General features: G+C 41.8%; 1 protein-coding gene across 1 annotated transcript in view; it reads left to right on the top strand.

The window, feature by feature from the left end:
- Positions 1-22,392, top strand: part of Ces5a (carboxylesterase 5A) — a 33,342-nt gene that overhangs the window by 9,369 nt on the left and 1,581 nt on the right. The window contains exons 5-11 of the mRNA XM_040279582.2: positions 1,817-1,970; positions 3,910-4,014; positions 5,971-6,075; positions 7,382-7,522; positions 9,467-9,535; positions 12,517-12,664; positions 21,597-21,746. Coding sequence (XP_040135516.2) covers positions 1,817-1,970; positions 3,910-4,014; positions 5,971-6,075; positions 7,382-7,522; positions 9,467-9,535; positions 12,517-12,664; positions 21,597-21,746 — 872 coding nt within the window. The remainder of the gene's footprint in view (positions 1-1,816; positions 1,971-3,909; positions 4,015-5,970; positions 6,076-7,381; positions 7,523-9,466; positions 9,536-12,516; positions 12,665-21,596; positions 21,747-22,392) is intronic.

The following is a 22,392-nucleotide window of genomic DNA, read 5'->3' as shown; positions in this document are numbered from 1 at the left end:
AAAATGAAGGTACAGAGAAGTGATAGAACACGGCTGGTCTCTTGATTGCCTGTATTATCCTGCCTAAAACATAGCAGTCTAAATCCAGGATGCAATGTGAGCAAAGAGAGGTAGGGAGAGGTGGGGCCATGGTGCTGTTTGGAGGTGGCTGTCACCCACTGTGGAGAAGGCAGCAATGATTCACATAGGAATCCTATCCCCAGACACTCATAGGCAAGTCGGGGAGATGACGCAGGGATGCTCATATCCACATTTGCAAAACAGGAGTAATTGTCCAAGAGTGAGAGCAAGGGGGTGTGGAAATGAGGAAGGAGATTCCAGGGATCTGGGAGCTTCTGCAGAGAGGTGGCATTTAAGTTGTGCCTTAAAGATGGAGTTGGATTTGGGGAGGAGAGTTTGGGTGTCTGCTTAGCAAAGAGTTCCATAGAAGACTGAATCATAAAAATCACACTAAATACATTTATGACCCTGTGCACCTGTGTCACTGGCAATCTTCCCAATAACCATAGAGAGTGGGCACTGTTATTCTCCTTTCTATTAACCTGGGAACGTTGAGCTTCATCCAGTTAAGTGACTTGCCCAAGATCATCCAGATAACGAATGACCAGGCTCTGACTCCTGTGCTAAAGGCTGAGGTCTTAACCATTAAGTAAAATGCTTCTCAGGATACACAGAAAGGGAGGGATGGAGACCAATGTGGAGCCCACCAAAGAATGGAGGTAAAATTGCAGATCTTGGAGAGATCTGTGAGTGAGCAGGTGTAGGAAGAACCATCCCAGAGGTCATAGGCAGAGAAAGGAACCCAAGGGGGGATCAGTTCAGGGGAGAAAAAAGTGATCCTGAGATTGCTCAGGTTCCGGTGTGCACTGCATGGATGTTTTTGGTTCTGTGGCATATTCCCTTGTACCCTCAGAACAATCCCCTCGGAGTTGTTCATTCATTCTGGGAAACAGGCAGCAGGGGCAGCGACATGGGGCGTGGTTAGGAGCATGGACTCTGGGGCCAGACTCATTGGATCCCAACTCTCCAACGTTCTAGCTCTCTCTAGCAAGGGGATTTAACCTCGGTGCCTGAATTTCCTAGACTGTTTGAGAGAGATTATGTATCCATCAGTATCCTGATGGCAGGCTTCCATACTTCATTAAAGAAAATGAGCATGAGCTTTGGCTGTGGACAAATGTGGCCACTGCCCAAGGCACCCCCAGATGTGGAGGGAACAGAGTGGTGTGGTGAACGTTCAGATCTCTCCACTGCACCCTCAGGCACCTGTCAAAGCCTTCCACTGAGAGCACACAGCTTAAGCCTGGCCTGTGCAAGTCCTAGAGGGCCGCCTTTTAGGAACAGGGCAGAGAAGGCCCAGAGAGACAAAGAGGAAAAGATGCAGAACTACCTGCCTCTCAGATTGTGACCAGAATTAGCCACAAACCCCACAGAGCAGTGTCAGACATACCCTGCTTCTGTGGTGATTGCCATTATTGTTACTAACTTTGTCGTTCATTGGAATCTCTGTGCCCAGGAAGACCTTGAACAATTGGTACAGATCAATCTCAGCAGCGGGAATCTTCTGGATTCCAGGGATTCAGGGAACCTAGGAATTCTCTGGAATCATGTTTCAACATTGTATGTTTCTTTTTTCCTGGGGTGCATAGTTTTCACCAGGTTCTCACAGAAACCCAAATCCCAACAAAGGATAAGAACTAGGCCTGGTTTCCCCAGCTTCTCCCAGCTGACACCTGCCCACAGGCTCTCTGAGAACTTGGGGCTGCAAGAACCAGTGGCCGACTAAAAATTCTCACTCTGCCTCTTGCCCCCCCAGCACACAGGACCAGCATGCCTCAGGGAACTGGGCCTTCAAAGACCAGGTGGCTTCTCTATCCTGGATCCAGGAGAACATCATGTTCTTTGGTGGGAATCCTGGCTCTGTGACCATCTTTGGAGAGTCAGCTGGAGCCATAAGTGTTTCTGGCCTGGTGAGTTTTCTGCTTTGTGACTTGAGTGAACCTTGGTGGGGAAGGTTAGAAGAGTGAGGATGATGACTGACTTCAATTTAATTGGTGCCTTCACTTTGACAAACTACCCGAGACAGGCTCCTGTATAAAGTAAGAGGTTTATTTGGCTCACAGTTTCAGAGGCTCAAAATGAAGGATCAGGCAGCCCCCTTGGTTGGGCCTTTGGGAAGGGTGGTGGACAGCATCACATCATGGCGGAAGTGCACGTAGGAGGAAGTCTTACATCTCAAAACCAGGAAGCCAAGAGAGCTTGGTGGGGTCAGGCTTGCTCCATTATAGCAACCCTCTGGTGAGAACTGACTTAATCCCTTCCAAGGGCAGGGCTGCTAGTGACCTCCCACTGGCCCCACCTCTGAAAGCTTCCATATGATACCAGTTTTCTGATACTGCCACCCTGGGGACCAAGCTTCCAACACCATATCCACCCATAGTCCAAACCATAGCATTGTTCAGTAGAAAAACAGAGCTAAGCATGAAATTACAAAAGATGCGTATGAACATTTTGTTTTAATTGAAAAGACAAAAATGCACATCCCTCACCATGGTTTTATACAGAGTGCTGTTATTATTATTTATGATTTTGGTTGTTGTTGCAGAACTGGAGATTGAATCCATGGGAGCTCTATGACTGAACTACATCACTAGCCCTGTTTTATTTTTTATTTTGAGACAGGATCTCAATCAGTTGCTGAGGCTGGCCTTGATCTTGTGAACCTCCTGCCTCAGCCTCTCAAGTTGCTGGGCTTATGAGTGTGCACCATCATGCCTAGCTAGGGTATGATCTTTTCAGAGATGGTCTGCTCACTAGAGTTCCTCTTACATGAGCCATACAGGCTGGGCAAGTCCTTTGCCACTGAGCTACAACCCCCAGCCCTTCTTAAAATTTAATTTTGAGACAGGATCTTGATTAAACTTGCAATCTTCCTGCCTCAGTCTCCTGAATCTCCGGGATTATAGGTGTGTGCAGTTTTCATTTATTAACAATGAATGTAAGCTTAAAGATGTTGGCAAAGTAGTCTTGCAGCAGCACATTCGGGAGGTTTTTTTTAACTTCCTCCCATCTATTTTACTCTTCTCTCGTCTATACTTAGGGTGACAAAGATACTTTTTGGCCACTCATCTTTTTCAAGGTTTTCTTCCCAGACATAATGTCTTCTTTTTACTTGTATAGCCAAATGGTTTCCATAAGAGCTCAATAATTATGTATAATTAGAATAACAAGTGCAATTGACAAAACAAGTTTGGGAGCAAACACACCTGATGCTCAGCAAACAGAAACATACAGAGGTGCTAGAAGAAGGCCCATTGGCTCTGAGTGGCCAGCATTTCCTTGGCATAAATTAGCACGTCAGTTACAGAAATTGTTTACATGGCAGGGGGTTAAGAAAGCTTCTGCTGTATAGCCCTTGACAATATTTAAGTTATTTTTATATCGTCAAAGTTGCCTTTTAATGCAGACAAGATTAACCTAACTTTACCTATAGGACAACCACCACCTTCATGATTGAAATTGGACCAGGCACTGCGTGAAGACTTCTAAATTGTCTATTTCCCCTCCTCCTCACAACAGTTCTGTGATCTAGGCTGAGTTTCAACTCTAGTTCAACAGTGGAGTAAATTAGTACTTGGAAATATTCTTAACTTGTCTAAAATGACCCAGCTGAGAAGTGAAGGAGCTGGAACTCATGTACTAGAATGTTTGACTGAAATGTTTATGAGGAACCAGAGCCCAAGAGAGGTTAAAGAACTTGCCCAAAGCTTCACATCTATTCTTGAGTCTGACACCAGGGCTCTTTCTCCCACTCTGAGGTTAGAGCCCTTCAGGAGGGATGGATGGTGTGCAGGAAGGGTGGGGATCCCCAAGATAATGTTCCCTGCATGTCCTGTGTTCTCTCTCCAGATTCTGTCCCCCATGAGCAATGGCTTATTCCACAGAGCCATCATGGAGAGTGGAGTGGCCATCATCCCATACCTGAAGTCCCAGGATGTGGAGAGAAAGGAGGATGTAGGTATATGGTAAACGCTTCCTGCCCCCAGCTTAAGATCTGGTGTATGTCAAGCCACCTTCTCATTGTGCGCCTGGTTTTCCTCATGGGCCATGCCCAAGGACCTTGTGCTGGCCTCAGTGGGACCTGTTTCTCCATGGAAGACCTGGCTCAGCAGCAAAGGGATCCAGATACTGAATGCAACATCACTGTTGCACCTGAGTGTGTGTGTATGTGTATTACAGGTCTCACATCTTGTCCACTATTATCTCCCTGAGGACATAATTCAGTTTTGTGAGTCTATGCAGATCATCTTTTATACCTACTCTACTCTATAGGGAATGGCAATGTAGACTACTGTGTTAAGAAAGATTCTGAGGCTGTTTCCAACTCAATGGGAAATAACACTGTGACTGACCATTGGTGTTGGGCATGGGATTTTGAAGGGGGTGAGGTGGGGCGTATGTCCCCAATATTTGCTATCTGTCATCTTGTCTTAGCTCCCTACTTACAGTAAGGACCTGAAGAACAAGGTTTCTCTGTCCTTCATGCCTCAGGCATAATGCCTGGTATATACTAAGCAACCAAAAATGTTTGCTGAATGAACGAAGGGGTGATTGGATGAACTGGCCCATTCAACACACATTAATCAAACACCAGGCTACGGAGCTGTTCCCCGAGTAGTAATCATCTTAGAGGTGCCTGTCTCTTTTTATTTTTATATATATTTTTGAGATGAGATATTTCTGGTTTCCAACTCCTGAGCTCAATTGATCCTTATGTTTCAGCCTCCCAAGTAGCTGGGACTATGGGTGTGTACCACTATGCCTGACATATAGGATGCATTTTCTTAAATATCACATAACCAATAACAGTGAACTCAAAACACAGAAATGTGGAATCACAAAATTGTGAAAATACTCTTGACACAGTTACTTTCAGTTTTCACATGTATTTATTCATTTATGAAACATTGATTGAGTGCCTACTATTTTCCCAAGGCCCTGTGGGTTTATCAGTGGGGAAAGGATGTATAAAACTTGAGAAGACTGATATTTTTATCACAGGTTTCTTTTTTTTAACCTGGTGTCTGTGGGTAGGTGTGGGAGGTGGTCCTTGAATGCTTCAATAGCATGAAGACTCTAGACGCTGTGCACTCTCCCCTGCTAAAGTATTTGCAGCTTACCTTGAATTCTCAGAGTATCCATGACTCCTAGAAGAATAAGCAAGGACAAATTCTACCATTATGGAGGGTTCAATGACAGGGCAATGAGCTAGGCAAGGAAGTGGGGGGATCCCTGGGGTGACAGGAGGTTGTAGGAAGAAGGGGTTTGCGGGGGATGCAATGGTCTGACAGAAAAGCCATTTCAAGAGGAAGGACCTGGGCCTTGAAGAAAGAGAGTGGATAAAAGTAAATAGAAACAAACACAAAGTTTTAAATACAAAACATGGAAAAAAGTAAAAAAAAAAAAAAAAAAAAAAAAAGGAGAAGAAGAAGGAGGAGGAGGAGGAGGAGGAGTGACCCTGGTCTGTAGAGACAGGAAAAAGCCCGGGAGCTGCAGGCTGTGCGAGTAGCTGGGGCTTGAGCAGAATTGACAAGCCAAGCATTCATCTAGAATGGTGCCTCAGCTGATGAGGAAGGAGCTTTCAAAATCACGCATCAATCCTGGGGCTCCTGGCTCCATCTGGGGCCTGGTGCCCATGCAGCTGAGTTCACAAGACTGACTTCTCTGTGGACCAGGAACCTTGATTCCAGTCCACGGCCATGGGCTGTCAAATCCCAGTCTCCATCTCTGGTATTTGCTAAAGAGGACAGGAAGTGCAGGCCAGAGACTAAATATACACTTAATGATACCTTCCAAATAAATGTGTGGGGCTGGGGAAGGGCAGCAGGCTGCTCAGAAGACACTCTCCAACTTTCATTTTGGTCAATGCTTTCAGTGCCATACTCTGACCTGCTCCTTTTCTGGAAATAGATGCAGATCATTGCAGAAGCCTGTGGCTCCAATGCCTCGGACTCCCAGGCCCTACTGAAGTGCCTCAGGGCAAAATCCCCTGAGGAGTTGCTGAATCTCAGCCAGGTAATGAGGGAGGGGCGAGTTTCAGGGTAGGATTGTGCTTTGAATGGATTGATGGAAAATCCTACCCCTCTGTTATTTAGTTTGATTTGGGACTTGGAAAAAAAAAGTGGGGATTCGTGGTAATAACTGTAAAGAACAATGTGGGGTATAGAACATGTATAGGTGACTTAAAGAACTTGATGGGGCATGGATACTGCTTAGCCTGGAAAAGGTCCGGCAAAATACAAGGGTCATCATTAAGACATTGAAGGTGTCTGCCTGGGAAGATGGACAGCTCGTGTTCCACATGCTTCCAGAGGCCAAAGTTGACCTCAAGAGCTGGAGAGTCTATTACCAAGTCATTTTGGTTTCCTATAACTGAGAACTTTCTAAAAACCTCAGTTGTCTGTAAAAGGACCAGGCTGCTTTAAGAGGCAGGGAGGGGCCCACCTCTGAAAATGTTCAAGCCAGGTCTGGCTGACTGTTGGCAAACTCTCCATCACTAGATGGAAAAGTCTGGACTAGATGATGTTTTATGTCCCTTCCAGTTTTGATAATCTTTGCTAGTCCTTGAAAGATCAAGGCGATCATCTGTCAAATTCAAACATGTTAATTATTTGGCATGTGTTGAATATCTGCGTGCTAGAGCCCACGAATGGGTAATACATCCTTGACCTGATGCTGTCGGGCTCTTTTGTGTGTTCTTTTCTGCCTGACTCCCCAAAACAGAAACAAACAAACAAAGCTATGAACACAGTCAGCTGTTGCTTTCTGAGACCCCCCAAAATATCTGCCCTGTCCACAGTACGGTGCTTTGACGTCTCAGGAATTTGGCTGTACCAATCCCTACTGTCCAGGTTATTCCATTCCTCCCCATTTTGCCCACCGAATTTGGCTATGCCTCAGAATCACTGGGAGGATTTGCCACAAGAAGTTTGCTGGGCTGCACTTCCAAAGTGAGAGGCCCAGAGTGAGGCCTGCCAATTTGCATTTCTAACAAATTCCCAGATGATATCAGTACCGCTGGTCTAAGAACCACACTTTGAGAAATCCTGTACAAAGTCATTATTTGTCTTAAATACTATTATTATTCTATTTAGTAGATGAGAAAAAAAATAGAAAAGTTCAGCCTTTCTGCCCAGATAAGTGGCAGGGCTGATTGGAAACTAATACATTGGACTGGGCCAAAATTTTTCCTTTTCTTTTCATGCATTTTGACCACTCCTTGACTAGATCTGTTTGCTGTCCCCAAATCCTGTCTCAAAGGATTTGGGGACAGCAATTTTGGGAACATGAATAGATGCTGATTTTTCTTCTCTTATTGCAGAAAGCAAAACATTTCACTCGAGTGGTTGATGGTAAATTCTTTCCTGAAGACCCACTAGATGTACTGATTCACAAAACATATAAAGCAATTCCTTCTATCATTGGAGTCAATAACCACGAGTGTGGCTTCCTGCTGCCCATGGTGAGAATCCTGGCTGTTCTCCCTGCAGCCACCTCAGCAGTGGCTGGCATTTTCATAGATGACACACAGCGTTATGAGGGCTACAGCCCATCACCATGTACCTGGTGATAATCTGTCTGAAACAGGGCTTCTTTGTCTGTTTGGGTTGCTATGACAGAATACCAGGTACCAGGTAATATAAATGAGAGAGGTGTATGTGGTTTATAATTTCAGTGGATGAAAAGTCCAAACAGTATGGTGCTAGTATTTTGCATTAGTCTCCCTAGCTTTGATACAACAGGGTGGAGAAGTAGAAAGGGAAATTTTGGCTGCGTGCAGAAGGGCCAAGTAAATGAGGTGGACTTGCTTTGAGAGCCAACTGAGTCCTATAAGAACCCAGTGGTGAATCATTTTTATGCATGTAGGCCCCATCTTTAAATGCCAAGTTCTCTGCTTATCTGATTTGTGACATTAGGTGAGTAGCTCAGCCTCTTTAAACATTTGTTCTCTCATCTCTAGGGCTAATTTTAGGACTCACCTCACAGGTACACATCAAATAGCCTGGCATGTAGTAAGTGCTCAGTAAATGCTGGCTATTGGAATTTGTTCTGGTGATGGAATGGGAATTGGTACTCATATCTGCAGAGCTCAAGGGCCTACATGGGTATAAATATTCCATATAAACTTGCAGTTAAACCCATTCCTGGCTGATGGAGACCATAGGTAACCCTCCCAAACCAAATCTCAGATCCTTACTGTACACTGAGGAGTTTTAGTATATAAAATATGTTTGTGGATGTGTTGAATGACACACTGGGTGTTCCCTGAGTTTCCTGAACAAATATCTTCCTGGTGAATCATTCCCCCAAGATTTTCAACAGAAAAGGTACCAAGGAAATTCATTTGATCAGTCAACAGTATTTCTACCCCCTGATGTTTTAAGCTGTATTATTGCCAGGAAATGATCATTTAATAAACAATTACATGAAGCTCTTGCTACATACCAAACATCCTTGAAAATGCTTTATAAATATCAGCTTACTCAGTACTCAACACAGCTCTGTCCTGCGGGGACTTTGCTATCTCCATCTTTATAAACGAGGCATCTAAGGCAAGAAGAGTTAAGTTAGTCCCCAGGTTCACAGCAGGTACATGGCAAGGGAGGGATTCAAATCCAGGTTGTCTGGCTCCACAGCACTTGTGTTCTCAACCACGCTGACTACCTCCCACTGGTGGCTTCTCAGAGGCCCTGGTTGTACAGGTCTTTAGAAGGAGTATAACGAACCACTACCTTTGAGATTTTCTGACTCCTCTTGAAACTTGGTGTCAAAGCCAAATTGTGGCTTGTATTAGTCATCTCAGGCTGCTGTAACAAATAACCATAGACTCAGTAGCTTAGACAACAGAAATATATCTCATAGTTCCAAGATCAAGGTGTCAGTGGGCTTTGCTTTCTTCTGAGGTCGCTCTCCTTGGCTAGTAGATGGCTGCTTTCTAACTTTGTCCTCCCGTAGTCTTGTCCCATGTGTTCAATTTCCTTATCTCTGTGTGTCTGAATTTCACTTCTTATATAAGAACCTGGTCAGACTGTATGAGGTCCCACTGTTGCAGCCTTATTTTAACACAAGCACCTGTTTAAAGGTCCTATTTCCCAATATGGCCATGTACTGAGGTGTTGGCGGAATGGTACCATATGAATTTGAGGAGGGATAAAATAAACTCAGTTTGTAACAGGGACTTTTCTGACCCGTAAGGCCCTGGGTCAGACAGGGAATGGCCGTCAAATGTGAGGAGAAGAAGAAGTTATTAATTATATATCTCACCAAGGCTGCTACATAGCTCCTGGGGCTGAGAGGGTTCCTGCTCTTCCCACCCCATCAGCGTCAGGTGTTCAGGTCTTGAATAAACTGATTTACTTCTGGAAGACCCAATGGCTCACAGAAGATACTCTGCTTCTCTCCTCAGCTGGAGACTCCTGACATCCTCAAAGGCTCCAACAAGACTCATGCTTTTAACTTGCTACAGTCCTTCTTGGTAAGTGAACTGGGATGTGGTGGCTCTCCAGAAATCCATTTGGGAAGTTCATCCCAATTTGCACAAACATTCTTAGAGCATAGACACTGGCATATAGATATTCCTCATTCACTCATTGATTCAACAGAACTTTACTAAGTATATGCCCACAATCCCTTATCCACACTCTCCAAATCCAAAGGGCACCAAAAATCCAAAGGCTTTTTATAACTCAATGGCAGGTTATGGGCTAACCCTGACCTAGACTCATCAGTGGCCAAGCTTTTTTGTCCCAATATGTTCATTCACTGTATTTATCTTACTATTCATGTTTCTATGTGGGCATACTAATGTGGGTGTTGGGGTGTTGCTTCCCACCCCTGCATGTTACATAACACACTGCATAAGTACTGTATTATCTATCTAAAATTTAAAAGGTTCTGAATTCTGAAACCCACATGGGACTAGGGAACCATATTTACTGCATGCTCTCTAGGTATTATGCTATGTTCCAGCCATACCATCATCGAGTCATTCATTCATTTATTACTCAATCATTCACTCAAGTAAGACATGGAAGCATCACGTCTTACTTTAGACATTAGGGTGTAGAGACATATCTCCCTCCTTCCTCTCTTCTCTCCTTCCTTCCAACTTCCTTCTTTCTGTAAATATTTATTTAGCATGTACTCAGTGCTGATTCATTTCATTCACTGATTGAAATGAACGGAACAAATATTTATTGACATGTCCCGGGATTTCCCTAGGCACTGGGGTGCAATGTCAGGTGCACGGACATGACAGTGCATAAGAAGAGCAGAGCCTGAGCCTTTTAGTGCCCATAAGGGGTTCCACTGGAAAGAAGAATTTTAAAGGGTCCTGGGTAAGAGGAGCTTGGGAAGATCCCTGAGGACCACCCGGGAACTAAGGGATCTGCAGAGATCAGCTGAGGGCTGGACAGCAGCAGGCGAAGAGGCTTGAAGCTGTTGGCAGCTGAGAAGGAAGGTGAACTTCCTCCCAAGGTCTGGGAGCAGAATGAAAAGCAAATGATTCCATTTCCACTTTAGAAAGTGCCTTCCGGCCACTAAGTGGGCCCAACCCGGGGGGGGGGGGGGGGGGGGGCAGGAAATCCCTTAGGCCCTAATAAGGCTTGGCAAGGGATGTTTGAGGATTCTTGGCTGTCTGATAATGAGAATTGAGACTAAGTTTGGTTTGAGAGATATTTAAAATATAAGTTGGATGGTGAAATTTCTCTGGCCAGATGGCAGATGCCTCATGGAGGAGATGGTCATTTATCCATTTCTTAGAGCAGGGGAATGCTGGAGAAGGGTGACATTTCAAGCAGAGATGGTATCTTGAGCCAAGTCCCAGGGGCATGGAGTAGGTTGTGTGGGAAGGTGCACGAGGAAGGGAAGGGTGTGATGGCTCTCCTAAGCCTGCCAGAATGCAGGAGCTGCTTTGTAAATGGTAAATAGTTCTCTGATGCAGACCATATAGCCTTTGCTCAGAACCCTAGGGTTGGATGCTAGGTGTTTTAGTTTTTTCACTGCTGTGACTAAACCATCTGACCAGAACAACTGTAAGGAGGAGAAGTTTATTTGAGGGCTCACGGTGTCAGAGGTCTTCTATGGAGAAGGCTGGCTTCATTCCTCGGGGGGGCTCGAGGTGAGGCTGAACATCATGGTAGGAGAGTGTGGCGGAGGGAAGCAGCTCATGTCAGAAGGCAGAGAAAGACTCCACTCTCCACCTACAAAGTATATACCCCATGGCCACGGCCCCAATTTAAGCACTCCTCCAGCCACAACCCACCTGTGGCTAGTTACCACCCAGTTAATCCCATCAGGTATTAATTCACTGATCTGGTTAAAATTCTCATAATCCGATCATTTCTCCTCTCAACCTTCTTGCATTGTCTCACTTGTAAGCTTTGGAGGGACACCTCATACCCAAAGCATAACACTGTGAGAGTCTGTGGGGACTCCACTCCTCACAGCTTCTCTACCCGCTGTGGATGTCTCCAGTACCTCGAGGTCTGCTGGCTGTATGGTTCAAGTGGCCAGGTCCTTTCATGGTGGCCTACATCTGCTGCAGAGCCCACCCTCATTTTAGGCTAGATTAAAAACGATCATCTCTCTGAGGACCTGATAAATGATTCTGAGCAAAACTGCCAGATATGTTATATGTGGCCTCCTCCAAATTCCAAAGAAAACTACCAAGGGTCATGCCACTGAATTATTGGTAGCAGTGTAACTTGCAGCAAATTGTCCAGCATCTCATAGAGCACCAGGCCCCCCACCTAAAGCATCATCAATGAGGGAGACCCTTGAATCCTCAGAAAGTTTACTTTCCACCTTGTACTGTTTGTGCTTGGGGCAAGTTGACGGGGAGAAGACTGAGGCAGGCTGGTGTCAGGTCAAAGAAGGAGGCTCAGGGGAACCAGCAGATCTGAAGACCCACTTTGTGCCAGGAGCATGCTTTTGTCTTCACATCTCAGGCAAATCCTCCAAATACATTCAAGAGACTATCTAGCTCAGGTAAAATGGCAAAGGGCTAGTGGCAGTGCTGGTCCTAGGAGCAGGGCCAGTTTCCTGGATGTGTGGCAGGTGTAGTCATAAAAGGCTTTGCATTCAAAAGGGTCCTCCATGAGATATAGTGCTCCGCCGTTGCCACATTTTCATTTTTCACTAAGCCCCACAAATGATGTAGCTTGTTTTGCTCAGGAGTCACTCTTTCTGAAACATGGAAGAGAGGCATGTGTATTGTGGTTAGGAGCATGGTATTTGGGTGCAAATAGACTTCTAGAGGAATCACGGTTCCACCAACCACTTTGCCTAAGTGTCAGTCTTCTTCTCTGAAATGGAGCTAATTTTGATACTTGGATCATAGGAGGGCTACATGGATTCAATGAGGCAATGATTCTGAATGATGCCTGCCCAGGCTAATGCTTAATGTGTCAGCCATGTCTGTTGACCCGGATCTCCTCTAACCATGACTTTTTACAGAAAATCTCTACCCAATACTTGTACACTGTGTCTAAAGAATACTTCCATGACAAGAACTCCCTGATTGACATCCGAGACAGTCTCCTGGACTTGCTTGGAGATGTGTTCTTTGTGGTCCCTGCTATAGTTACGGCTCAATATCACAGAGGTGAGTCTCTGAACAGCACTCTCCAGGCACACAGCCCCATAAGACCTGTGGCCACAGGGCTCTGTGTTGTCTCCTGACCAGTTGCCTGCTCTGCCCCTCGGTTCCCTCACGGAGGGAAGTTCTCTGGTATGTCTGTGATGGAACCATACCTCCCTGACTTTTGCAATTCCCCTGCCTCACAGAGTCTGGTTACACTGATCAGTGCTTGTTCTATTCCTTCCCCTTCTTTATGATCATGTAGAAAATTTCCATCTCCTTATAAATGTTCTGGGTTTCTGAGTTTCCGCCCCAGGTTTTTGTTCTCTCTCTCTCTCTCTGGAATTGTTTTCACAAATATCTTAGCCATAAGGAGTAATGTAAAAATCAGAAAGATGATGGTATGGTGGGGGCAAACCTTCTCTGCTTCCCCTCCACCCTCCCTCTTTCCTTCCTTCCTTTCTTCCTTTTCTCCCTCCTTCCTTCCTTTTCTTTTCTGTTCCTTCCCTTTTTAAACAAATCTTTTCAAGGGCTTCTTATTTCCCTGGCCCTGTTCTATATCCTGGAGATTTAGTGCACAAAGCAAGGAGACTTGTAACAGATAGACGAGAACATGTGGAGTACGTTAGATGGTGATAAATGTTATGGAAGAAAAGCAGGTCAGGGGTCACCAGTGACACGGTGCTGTGGGAGGCCACTGTTGCACAGGGCTCTCTTAAGGTGACAAGTGAGATGAAGACTGAGAATTGACTGCTGAATGTGGAGACATGAGGGTCACTAGTAACCTGGAGGAGAACTACCTGGATGGAATGACAAGGGAGTAAAGACCTGGTTAAAATGGGCTCCAGAGGAAGTAGGGAAATTTATCTATAAACTCAATGTAATCCCAATATCAATCTAAGCCTCTCCAATAGTCGTAGAGAAATAATCTCATTCCAAAATTTATATGGCAACAAGGATGGTCAAGACAATCCTGAAAAAGAGTAATCCAGTTGAAGGACATATAATTCACCTGATTTTAGAACTTATCTTTGAACTACAGTAATTAAGAAAGTCTGGTACTGGTTGAAGGATAGACAAACAGGATGGAGTCTAGAAGACTCTCTCTTATACGACTAACTCTATACAGTTATGAATGAAGCTGAGGTTGGGTGCATGGCCCACACCTGCAATCTCAGAGTCTTGGGAGATTGAGGCAGGAGGATTGCCAAGTTCAAGGCCAGCCTCAGCAACTTAGTGAGACCCTGTCTCAAAATAAAAAATAAAAAGGTCTGGGAATGTGGCTAAGTGGTTCATGCCCCTGGATTCAATCCCTACCAAAAACAAAAAACAAAAACAAAATGAAGCTGGGATAACTTTATATACATGTGAAAGAAAGAGTGAATCACAGCTCCTAACTCACTCCATACATAAAAACTAATTGGAGATGAATTGTAAATCCAAATATATAAGCTAAAGTTTTACTAAACTAAAATAAAATTAGATTGCTTGTCCAAAGAACCTGTTAATGATGGCAGTAAAAATGGGGGAGTACAGAATTTCAAAAGCCCATTCCCCCACAAAATTAGTGAATAACAGGCAAGGACTGTCTGGGTTAATATTTTTTAGAACTCTACAAAGAGTTTATAGACAGCAGGTGAACATTTAATTAAGACACAAACCTATACATCTCGTTAATAGAGTTTTATGTCATTTTCACTTACTCTTGAAGCACCCCCTGCTACACAGCAAGGCAGTGGTCTTAAATAACCCATATTTAAGGTGTAATATGTTAGTATTGGAAGGAGAAAAATGGACTTTATTCTCAAATAATTGTGGCTGTTTGTTTTGACTTGTCTTGTAGTTCTGTAAATGACTATCTCAAAATTACTACCTAAGACTTTCCTTTATTACATTGAAATCAGGATGAGACAACTACCTGAAAGGTATCATTCAAAAGTTGTTAAAGGTAAGTGCATTTGTCACTGCCACTAGAGGCAAGGGACATTAATTGGTGCAAACAGTAAACAAACTGAAAAGCTTAGGAGAAAAGGCTCAGCAATGGGTAATAAAAGCTTGAACAGCTCCCAATTGTTCCTGGGAATCTAGAAACCTAGGAAAAAAAATCCTAGGAAAAAACCTCAGGAGGCCCTATGTTCTCTCCTCATCCCTGACCTTCAGGCTCTGTTCAAGCAGAAAGAAAAAGCTAATGTAGACTAAAGTTGACTTGGTTAAGGTAAACTACCCTGCCAAGTGTTAAAAGTGTCTTTGAACACACACACACACACACACACACACACACACACACACACTCAGCCTGGCTGAAAAGATATTTATTCATTTGTTTTTCTTTCTTAATTTCTTTCTTTTGTTGGTTGGCGTCAGGCATTTATGTAAATCTCAGCTGACCTGTTAAATCATTAGATTAAACACTACAATAACAGAATGCAGACTTCAATGGCCACACATGATAAAGAGTACAGGCTTTATAAAATTAGCGCAGAGAAACCATCAGTAAACAAATAAACAACAGCAACCATACTGATTAGTAGAAACCCTAGGGAGAAGGAAAAATCTGATGTTCAGAATTTTCATGTTATAATACTTAAAAATATCCAGTTTCTAGCAAAAAAAAAATTCAGGCAAAGAAATAAGAAAGTGTGATTCATATTCAGGGAGGAAAAGAAGAAATTAATAGAAACTGTCTTTGAGGAAGTCCAGACATTGTAATTACTGGGAAAAGACTTTAAATGAACTATTTTAAATATATTTAAATAGCTAAAGAAAACCAAGAAAAAAATACCAAAGGAAATTCTTGAGAATATCTTATCAACAATTAGGGAATATAAATAAAGTGACAGAATTTATAAAGATGTGAAAATAAACCAAAGAAAAATTTTGGAGTGGAAAAGTATAATAATTGAAATGAAATATTTGCTATAGGGAATAAATTGCAGATTTGAGCATACAAAGGAAGAATAATAAAATTGAAGATTGAAATTCTCCAATATGGGAATCACAAAGAAAAAATAACAAATAAAAACAAACAGATCCTAAGAATCCTCTGGAATAACACTGACTATCTCAATATGTCCATAATAGGAGCTCAAGAAGCAGAGGACAGAGAAAAAAGTCAGCAAGAAATGTAAAGGTCACAATACCCCAAATTTGATGAAAGACAGGAATATACATACCCCAAATTTTAGTAAAACCCAAATAAGAAAAACTCAAAGACTGCAAAGACACACATTATAAACAAACAATGAAAGGTCAAAACAAAGATCAACTCATGCAAGCAATAAGAGAGAAGATGCTTGCCATGTACAAAGTAACTTAAATAAGATTAACAGCTGTTTTTTTCACTAGAAACAATGGAGGTCATAAAGCAATGTAATGACATTTTAAAGTGGAGATAGAAAGAACAGAAGGAAGGAAAGAAGGAAGGAAGGAAAAACATCCACAAAGCCTTCCAACCAAGGAATCTATATGTGGCAAACTTATCCTTCACAGGTGAAGGAGAAATTATTATACTCCTGGTTAACACAAATTGACTTTGTAGGTAGTAAACCTACCTGAGAAGAAATACTAAAAAGAATTCTTAAATCTGAAACAAAAACATTGGAACATATCTCAAATCCACAAGAAAGAATAAAGAACACCCCTAAAAGTAACTATATAAGTAAATATAGAAGTCAGTATTAATATGTTTTTGATTTATAATTACTCTTTTTTCTTTATGATTAAAAGACTGCTGAATAAAACTATCATTATAAATCTATTTTAGTGGTACCCAATGTATAAAGATGTAGTTTCTGGATGTTAACAACATAAAGAGGATATGGATCTATATAAGTTTTTTGTGTACTAGTAGAACAAAGTTGATATTCATTTAAACTAGGTTAGTATAAGTTGGTAATTATAATACCCCACAACAATCACTTCAAAAACAAAAAAAAATACAGAAAAAGAAATAAAAAAGGAATCAAAATGATACACTAGAAAATCTCTAACACAAAATGGAGGAACTGAAAAACAAAAATGATGAAAGTTATATAGGAAACAAATAGCAAAATGACAGAAATAAATTCTCCTTATCAATCATTATAGTAAATGTAAATGGATTAACTTCTCAAGACAGAGATTGCAGAATGGACTAAAGAAAACATGATACATGGTGTCTGCAAGAGACTCATTTTAGAACCAAAGATATAAATTGTTCGAAAGTGAAAGAATCGAAGAGCATATTCTGTGCAAAGAGTAACCAAAGAGAGTTGGAGTGATTGCATAAGTCAGAAAAAAATAATTATGAAGGGAGAGGTTTACCTAGGATTGAACCCGGGGGCACTTAACCACTGAACCACATTTCCAATCTTTAAATTTTTAAAAATTTGAAACTTAAGTTGCTTAGGGTCTCTCTAAATTGCTGAAGCTGGCCTGAAACTTGCAATTATCCTGCCTGGCCCTCTGGAGTTGCTGGGATTACAGGCATGTGCCACCACACCCGGCTACACAAAATAGATTTTAAGACAAAAATTGTTATGGTAGAAGGGAAGGATGCTGTAAAAGGATAAAAGGTTGACTCTACTAAGAAGATATCACAATTATGAGCCCTCATGCACCTTACAATATAACCATAAAATCATGAAGTAAAAAGTGATAATGAAAATTTGAAGGGACAAACAGACATTTCTTTTTTTTAAAGAGAGAGTGAGAGAGAGAGGGAGAGAGAGAGAGAATTTTAATATTTATTTTTCAGTATTTGGCAGACACAACATCTTTGTTTGTATGTGGTGCTGAGGATCGAACCCGGGATGCACGCATGCCAGGCGAGCGCGCTACCACTAGAGCCACATCCCCAGACCACAAACAGACATTTTTAAAATAATGTTTTGAAAATGTCAAAATTTCACTTTCAATAGCAGCCCATCTAATATAAAGACCAAAACAGAAGACTTGAACAATACCATAAACTAACCAGAGCAAACAGGTAAAGAACATTGCACCAAAAAAATCAGACTCCATATTCTTCTCAAATGCACATGGAGTATCCTACAGAATAAGCTGTATATTAGGCCACAAAGCAAATTTCAATACATTTAGAAGGGTGAAAATTATACAGAATATCTTTGCTAGCCACAGTGGAATGAAGTTAGAAATAAACAACAAAAAGGCCTAGAAAATTCACCAAATTCACCAACATTGAGAAATTAAACAGCATATTGGTTTTCTTTTACATTAAAAATTGTGATAAAATATGCATAACAAAACATTTACCATTTTAACCATTTTAAAGTTTATTGTTCAGTAGAATCACATTCACATTATTGTGCATCCACCATCACAGTACTCCTCTAGATCTTTTTTATAATCCCAAACTGAAACTCTTATCTAGTTAAAAATATCTCCTCATCCCCTCTAGCTCTGCTTTCTGTACCTATGAGTTTGACTGTTTCAGTTACCTCATTTTTTTTGTTTTGTTTTATGTGACAAAATTTCCTTCCTTCTTAAGGCTGAATAATATTTCGTTTTATGCATACCCATCCATTGTTTGGTTTATTCATTCATTTATCAATGGGCATTTGGTTTATTTCCACCTTTTGGCTATTGTGAATAGTGCAGCTATGAACAGGAGTGTACAAATACCTATTCAAACCCTTCCTTCAATTCTTTCAGATGTATGCCACAGATGGAATTGCTGGATGCTATGGTAATTCTCTATTTTTTTTGAGGGCTACTATGTCATTTTCCACAGTGGCTGCACCCCTAATTTCTCCATATCTTTACCACATTTATTTTCTATAGTTTTTAAAGTAATAACTCTCCTAATGGATGTCAGATTATACCTCATTATGAGTTTTATTTGCATTTCCCTGATGATTGGAGATGTTGGGCATCTTCTCTCATGATTTTTAGATACCTGTATATCTTTCTTTGAAGCAATGTCTACTCAAGTCTTTTGCCCATGTTTAAACTGAGATGTTTTTGTTGTTGAGTTTAGGAATTCTTTATATATTATAGCTATTAATTCTTTATGAGATATATGATTTGCAAATATTTTCTCTCATTCTTTGGGTTGCCTTCTTTTCTGTTGATAATGTGCAATCACTGTGCAATAGTTTTTAGTTTCAAAAAAGTGCAACGTGGCTGTTTTTCCTTTTGTTGACTATGTGCTCAGTGTCAGATCTGAGACTCCATTGCCAAATACAAGACAAGGGAAATTCACCCCTGAGTTATCTTATAAGACTTTAGAAAATTCTAAAGTCTATAAAATTCACAAAATTCACCAGATCACATACATTTATGTCTTTATCTCCTACATTTATGTCTTGGTTCATTTTGACTTAGTTTTTATACATACTATGAGGGAAGAATCCACCTCCATTCTTTTATATGTGTTATCTGCTAAAGTGGCCATCATTTAAACAAAAAACAAATAATAATAATAATAATAATAATAATAATAATAATAAGAAGAAGAAGAAGAAGAAGAAGAAGAAGAAGAAGAAAACACAAAGATTGTTGTGTGAGTCAATTTTCTGTTATTGTAAAAAAAAATCTCTAAGGTAATCAACCTATAAAGTTGAAAGTTTCATTTTGGCTCATGGTTTTGGAGATTTCAGTCAATGATCTGAAAGGCTTGTGGGAACATGTCATGGAAGGAGTAAGGAGCTTAGCAAAACCGTTTACCTCATGTTCTGGAGGTGACAAGGAAGAAGAGGAAGAAACTGGGCCCCACTGTCCCCTTCCAGGGCACACCCTGGGGTCCTGAAGGCCTCTGGCTAGGCCCCACCTGTAAAGATTCCTCCAACTCCTGATAGCAACATGCTGAGGCCCAGCCTTTATCACATGAGTCTTTGTGGAACATTCCAGATCCCAATTATAGCAGCTGTGAAGGCTGTGGAACCCTCATATGCTCTGTGTGGGGACATATGGTGCAGCCACTCTGGAAAACAGTGTGGACATTCTTCAGAAAAGTTACCCAGCTGAGCCCATCCACCCCTAGGAAGCTACACAGGATAATTGAAAACAGGCATTCAAATAAAAATTGTACATGAATGTTCATAGCATCCTTATAATAGTCCCCAGTGGTAACCCAAGTTCCTATTGATGGATGAATAGATTTAAAAATGTTGTATAGTCCTACAATGAATTATTAATGGGCCAAGAAAATGAATGAAATATTGATACATGCTACAACATGGATGAACCTTTGGAACTGTGCTAATTGAAAGAAACCAGACACAAAAAGCTACATGTTGTATGATTCACATGAAATGTCCAGACTGAAAGAATTGTATTCTCCAAGGGCTGAGGAGAGGGGTGAATGGAGAAATTACTTAGTGGATCTGGGGCTTTTGTTTGGAGTGTTGGCAACTTTCCTGGCCTAAAATAGTGGTGATGGTTGAACAATATTCTGAATGGATTAAAAACCGCTGAATTATAGACTTTAAAACAGTTAAAGTGGTGAATTTTATGTTAAGTGTATTTTACCTAAAAACGGCAAGCCACAGACTGGAAGAAAATACTCACAGTACAATTATCTGACAAATAATTCATACCCAAAATAGAAAAAAAAAACGTTTACAGTTCAGTAATAAAAATGTCTTTCCTAATAATGGGTAATGGATTTGAAAAGACACCTCACAAAAGAGAATATGTGAAAGTCTCAAAACCCATGAAAAGGTGTTCAACATCATTAATCATCAGGGAAATGCAAAATAAACCCCAAATGAGGTAACTATGCTCATTAGAATACCTAAGATAAGAGACACCAACCATACCAAGAAGTATTCCCAGGACTGTGAAATGTTCATAGCTCTCAGATCTTTCTTGTGGAAAAGCAAAGTGGTACCACCACTCTGGAAAACTGGCATTTTAAAAATTAGGCTCAACACACCTACCCCATTATTCAACCTTTTTGCTTCTTGCAACTTACTGAAGAAAGGTGAAAGTATATGTCCATTAAAAAAGGACATGAACATGAATGTTCATAGCTGCTTTAATTGTAGTAGCCCCAACTTGGAAACAACCCAAATATCTATCATCAGATGATCGGATAAGCAAATTGTGGTATATCCATGCAATAGCGTAATACTCAGTGATAAAAAGAATCATAAAAAGAATCAATCTGTACGTACACAACATTCATGAAACTCAAAAACATTATGCTGAGCAAAAGAAGCCAGAGAATATATAATAGAGTACCTATTCTATTAACTCAATTATGAGAAGTTCATGAGCAGAAAATTATGTAAGAGGAATAAGACTGGTGGTCTCTCAAGTGCGTGACCAGAAGGAACCTTTCTGGGATGGAGGAAGTACTGGGCTGGAGGTTACTGGACTCCCTAACCATTCGAAAAAACTCACCAAACTCTCCACTTAAGATCTGTGCTTTTTATTATCCACAAATGATACTTCAATAAAAACAGAACCAGAGGAGGGGAAGTGGAGAAAAGTATAAGACAATTGTGTGGTGAGGTCTTGCTGGAAAAGATGCAGATACAAGCCAGTGACTAGAAGGGATAGTGAAACCAAGTGTGTGTGTGTGTGTGTGTGTGTGTGCATGTATGTTGGGAATTCCAGAGCAAGACCTTTAGTAGAAGAGAGGAATTTAGGATGCACGCTCATGGGTTGTCTAGGAAACCAGGAGGTAACCTTACTCTGTCTCCCGACATTTGAACCAGAGTCACTAAGAGGAAGCTGCATCAAGGTAGATCTTGGCTCAGTAGGAAGGAATCTTTTGAGGAGTAGAACTTTTGCCTTCTTAGGCTGCCTGGAGGGGTAGAGGGTTCTTTGTCATGAGGGCTGCTGTAGGAGCAAACTCTAACCTCAAATGTGAAGGGGGAACCTGGGCTAGTCACCTCCTGTCTGCGCTGTCCCACCTGTGGGTATGTAAATCAGGACTTGGTTGCAGGGATGCAGGGCCAGCCCCTTGCTCCACCTGATGCACTCCTGACCGTCCCCAACCTTCTCTCAGATGCTGGTGCCCCTGTGTACTTCTATGAGTTTCAGCACCGGCCTCAGGTCTTTGAAAACACGAAGCCAGCCTTTGTCAAAGCTGACCACACGGATGAAATCCGCTTTGTCTTCGGAGGTCCCTTTCTGAACAACGACATTGTCATGTTTGGTAAGAAACTGGCTGCAGGGGCTTCTGCTCTTGCAGGAAATGTGGAACTTAGGATGAGCTGGGGAGAAATCTGCTGGTGACATAAGACCCTGCTCATCCCAGCTCCGTGCAAGAGCCTGGGCGGGTCATGGGATACTGAGGGGCTGGTTTGCAGTCCTTTCTCTGGAAAAAGCCCACTTGGATTTTTAGAAAGCAAGATGAAAAAGAGCTGCCACCAGTGCTTCATGAGACTTCATGTGCTGAGGCCTGTGGGAAGTGAACTTTGGGACATTCAAATATAGAAAGCCAATTAGATCTGTTTTCTTCCTTTTCCGTGACCACTGGTCTCACCATCCCTATCCTTCCCGGGAAGTTCTCTGAGGAAACATCCAGGATTTTGGAAGGCAGGCTCTAGGCACCCCCTGCACCAGAGAGTAAACCCGGGTCTCCTCACTTGCTAGGCAAGCACTCTGTCACCAATACATCCCCAGCCCAGCACCCATGATTTTTATAGTATTTTTATAATTCCAGCTCCAGATACACTTGTGAACAGTTACCAACAATGTTCACTTATTTATTTTTGAATTTAGGATGTATTCAGTGCCTAAAATAAGCCAACCAGATATAGTCATCACTGAACAAAATCAACAGAAAAATGACACAGTAG

The sequence above is a fragment of the Ictidomys tridecemlineatus genome, chromosome 15 (assembly GCF_052094955.1).
Source record: "Ictidomys tridecemlineatus isolate mIctTri1 chromosome 15, mIctTri1.hap1, whole genome shotgun sequence".
Classification (NCBI taxonomy): Eukaryota; Metazoa; Chordata; class Mammalia; order Rodentia; family Sciuridae; genus Ictidomys; species Ictidomys tridecemlineatus.
The sequence above is the reverse complement of the archived record's forward strand: the minus strand, read 5'-3'. Positions and strand labels throughout refer to the sequence as shown.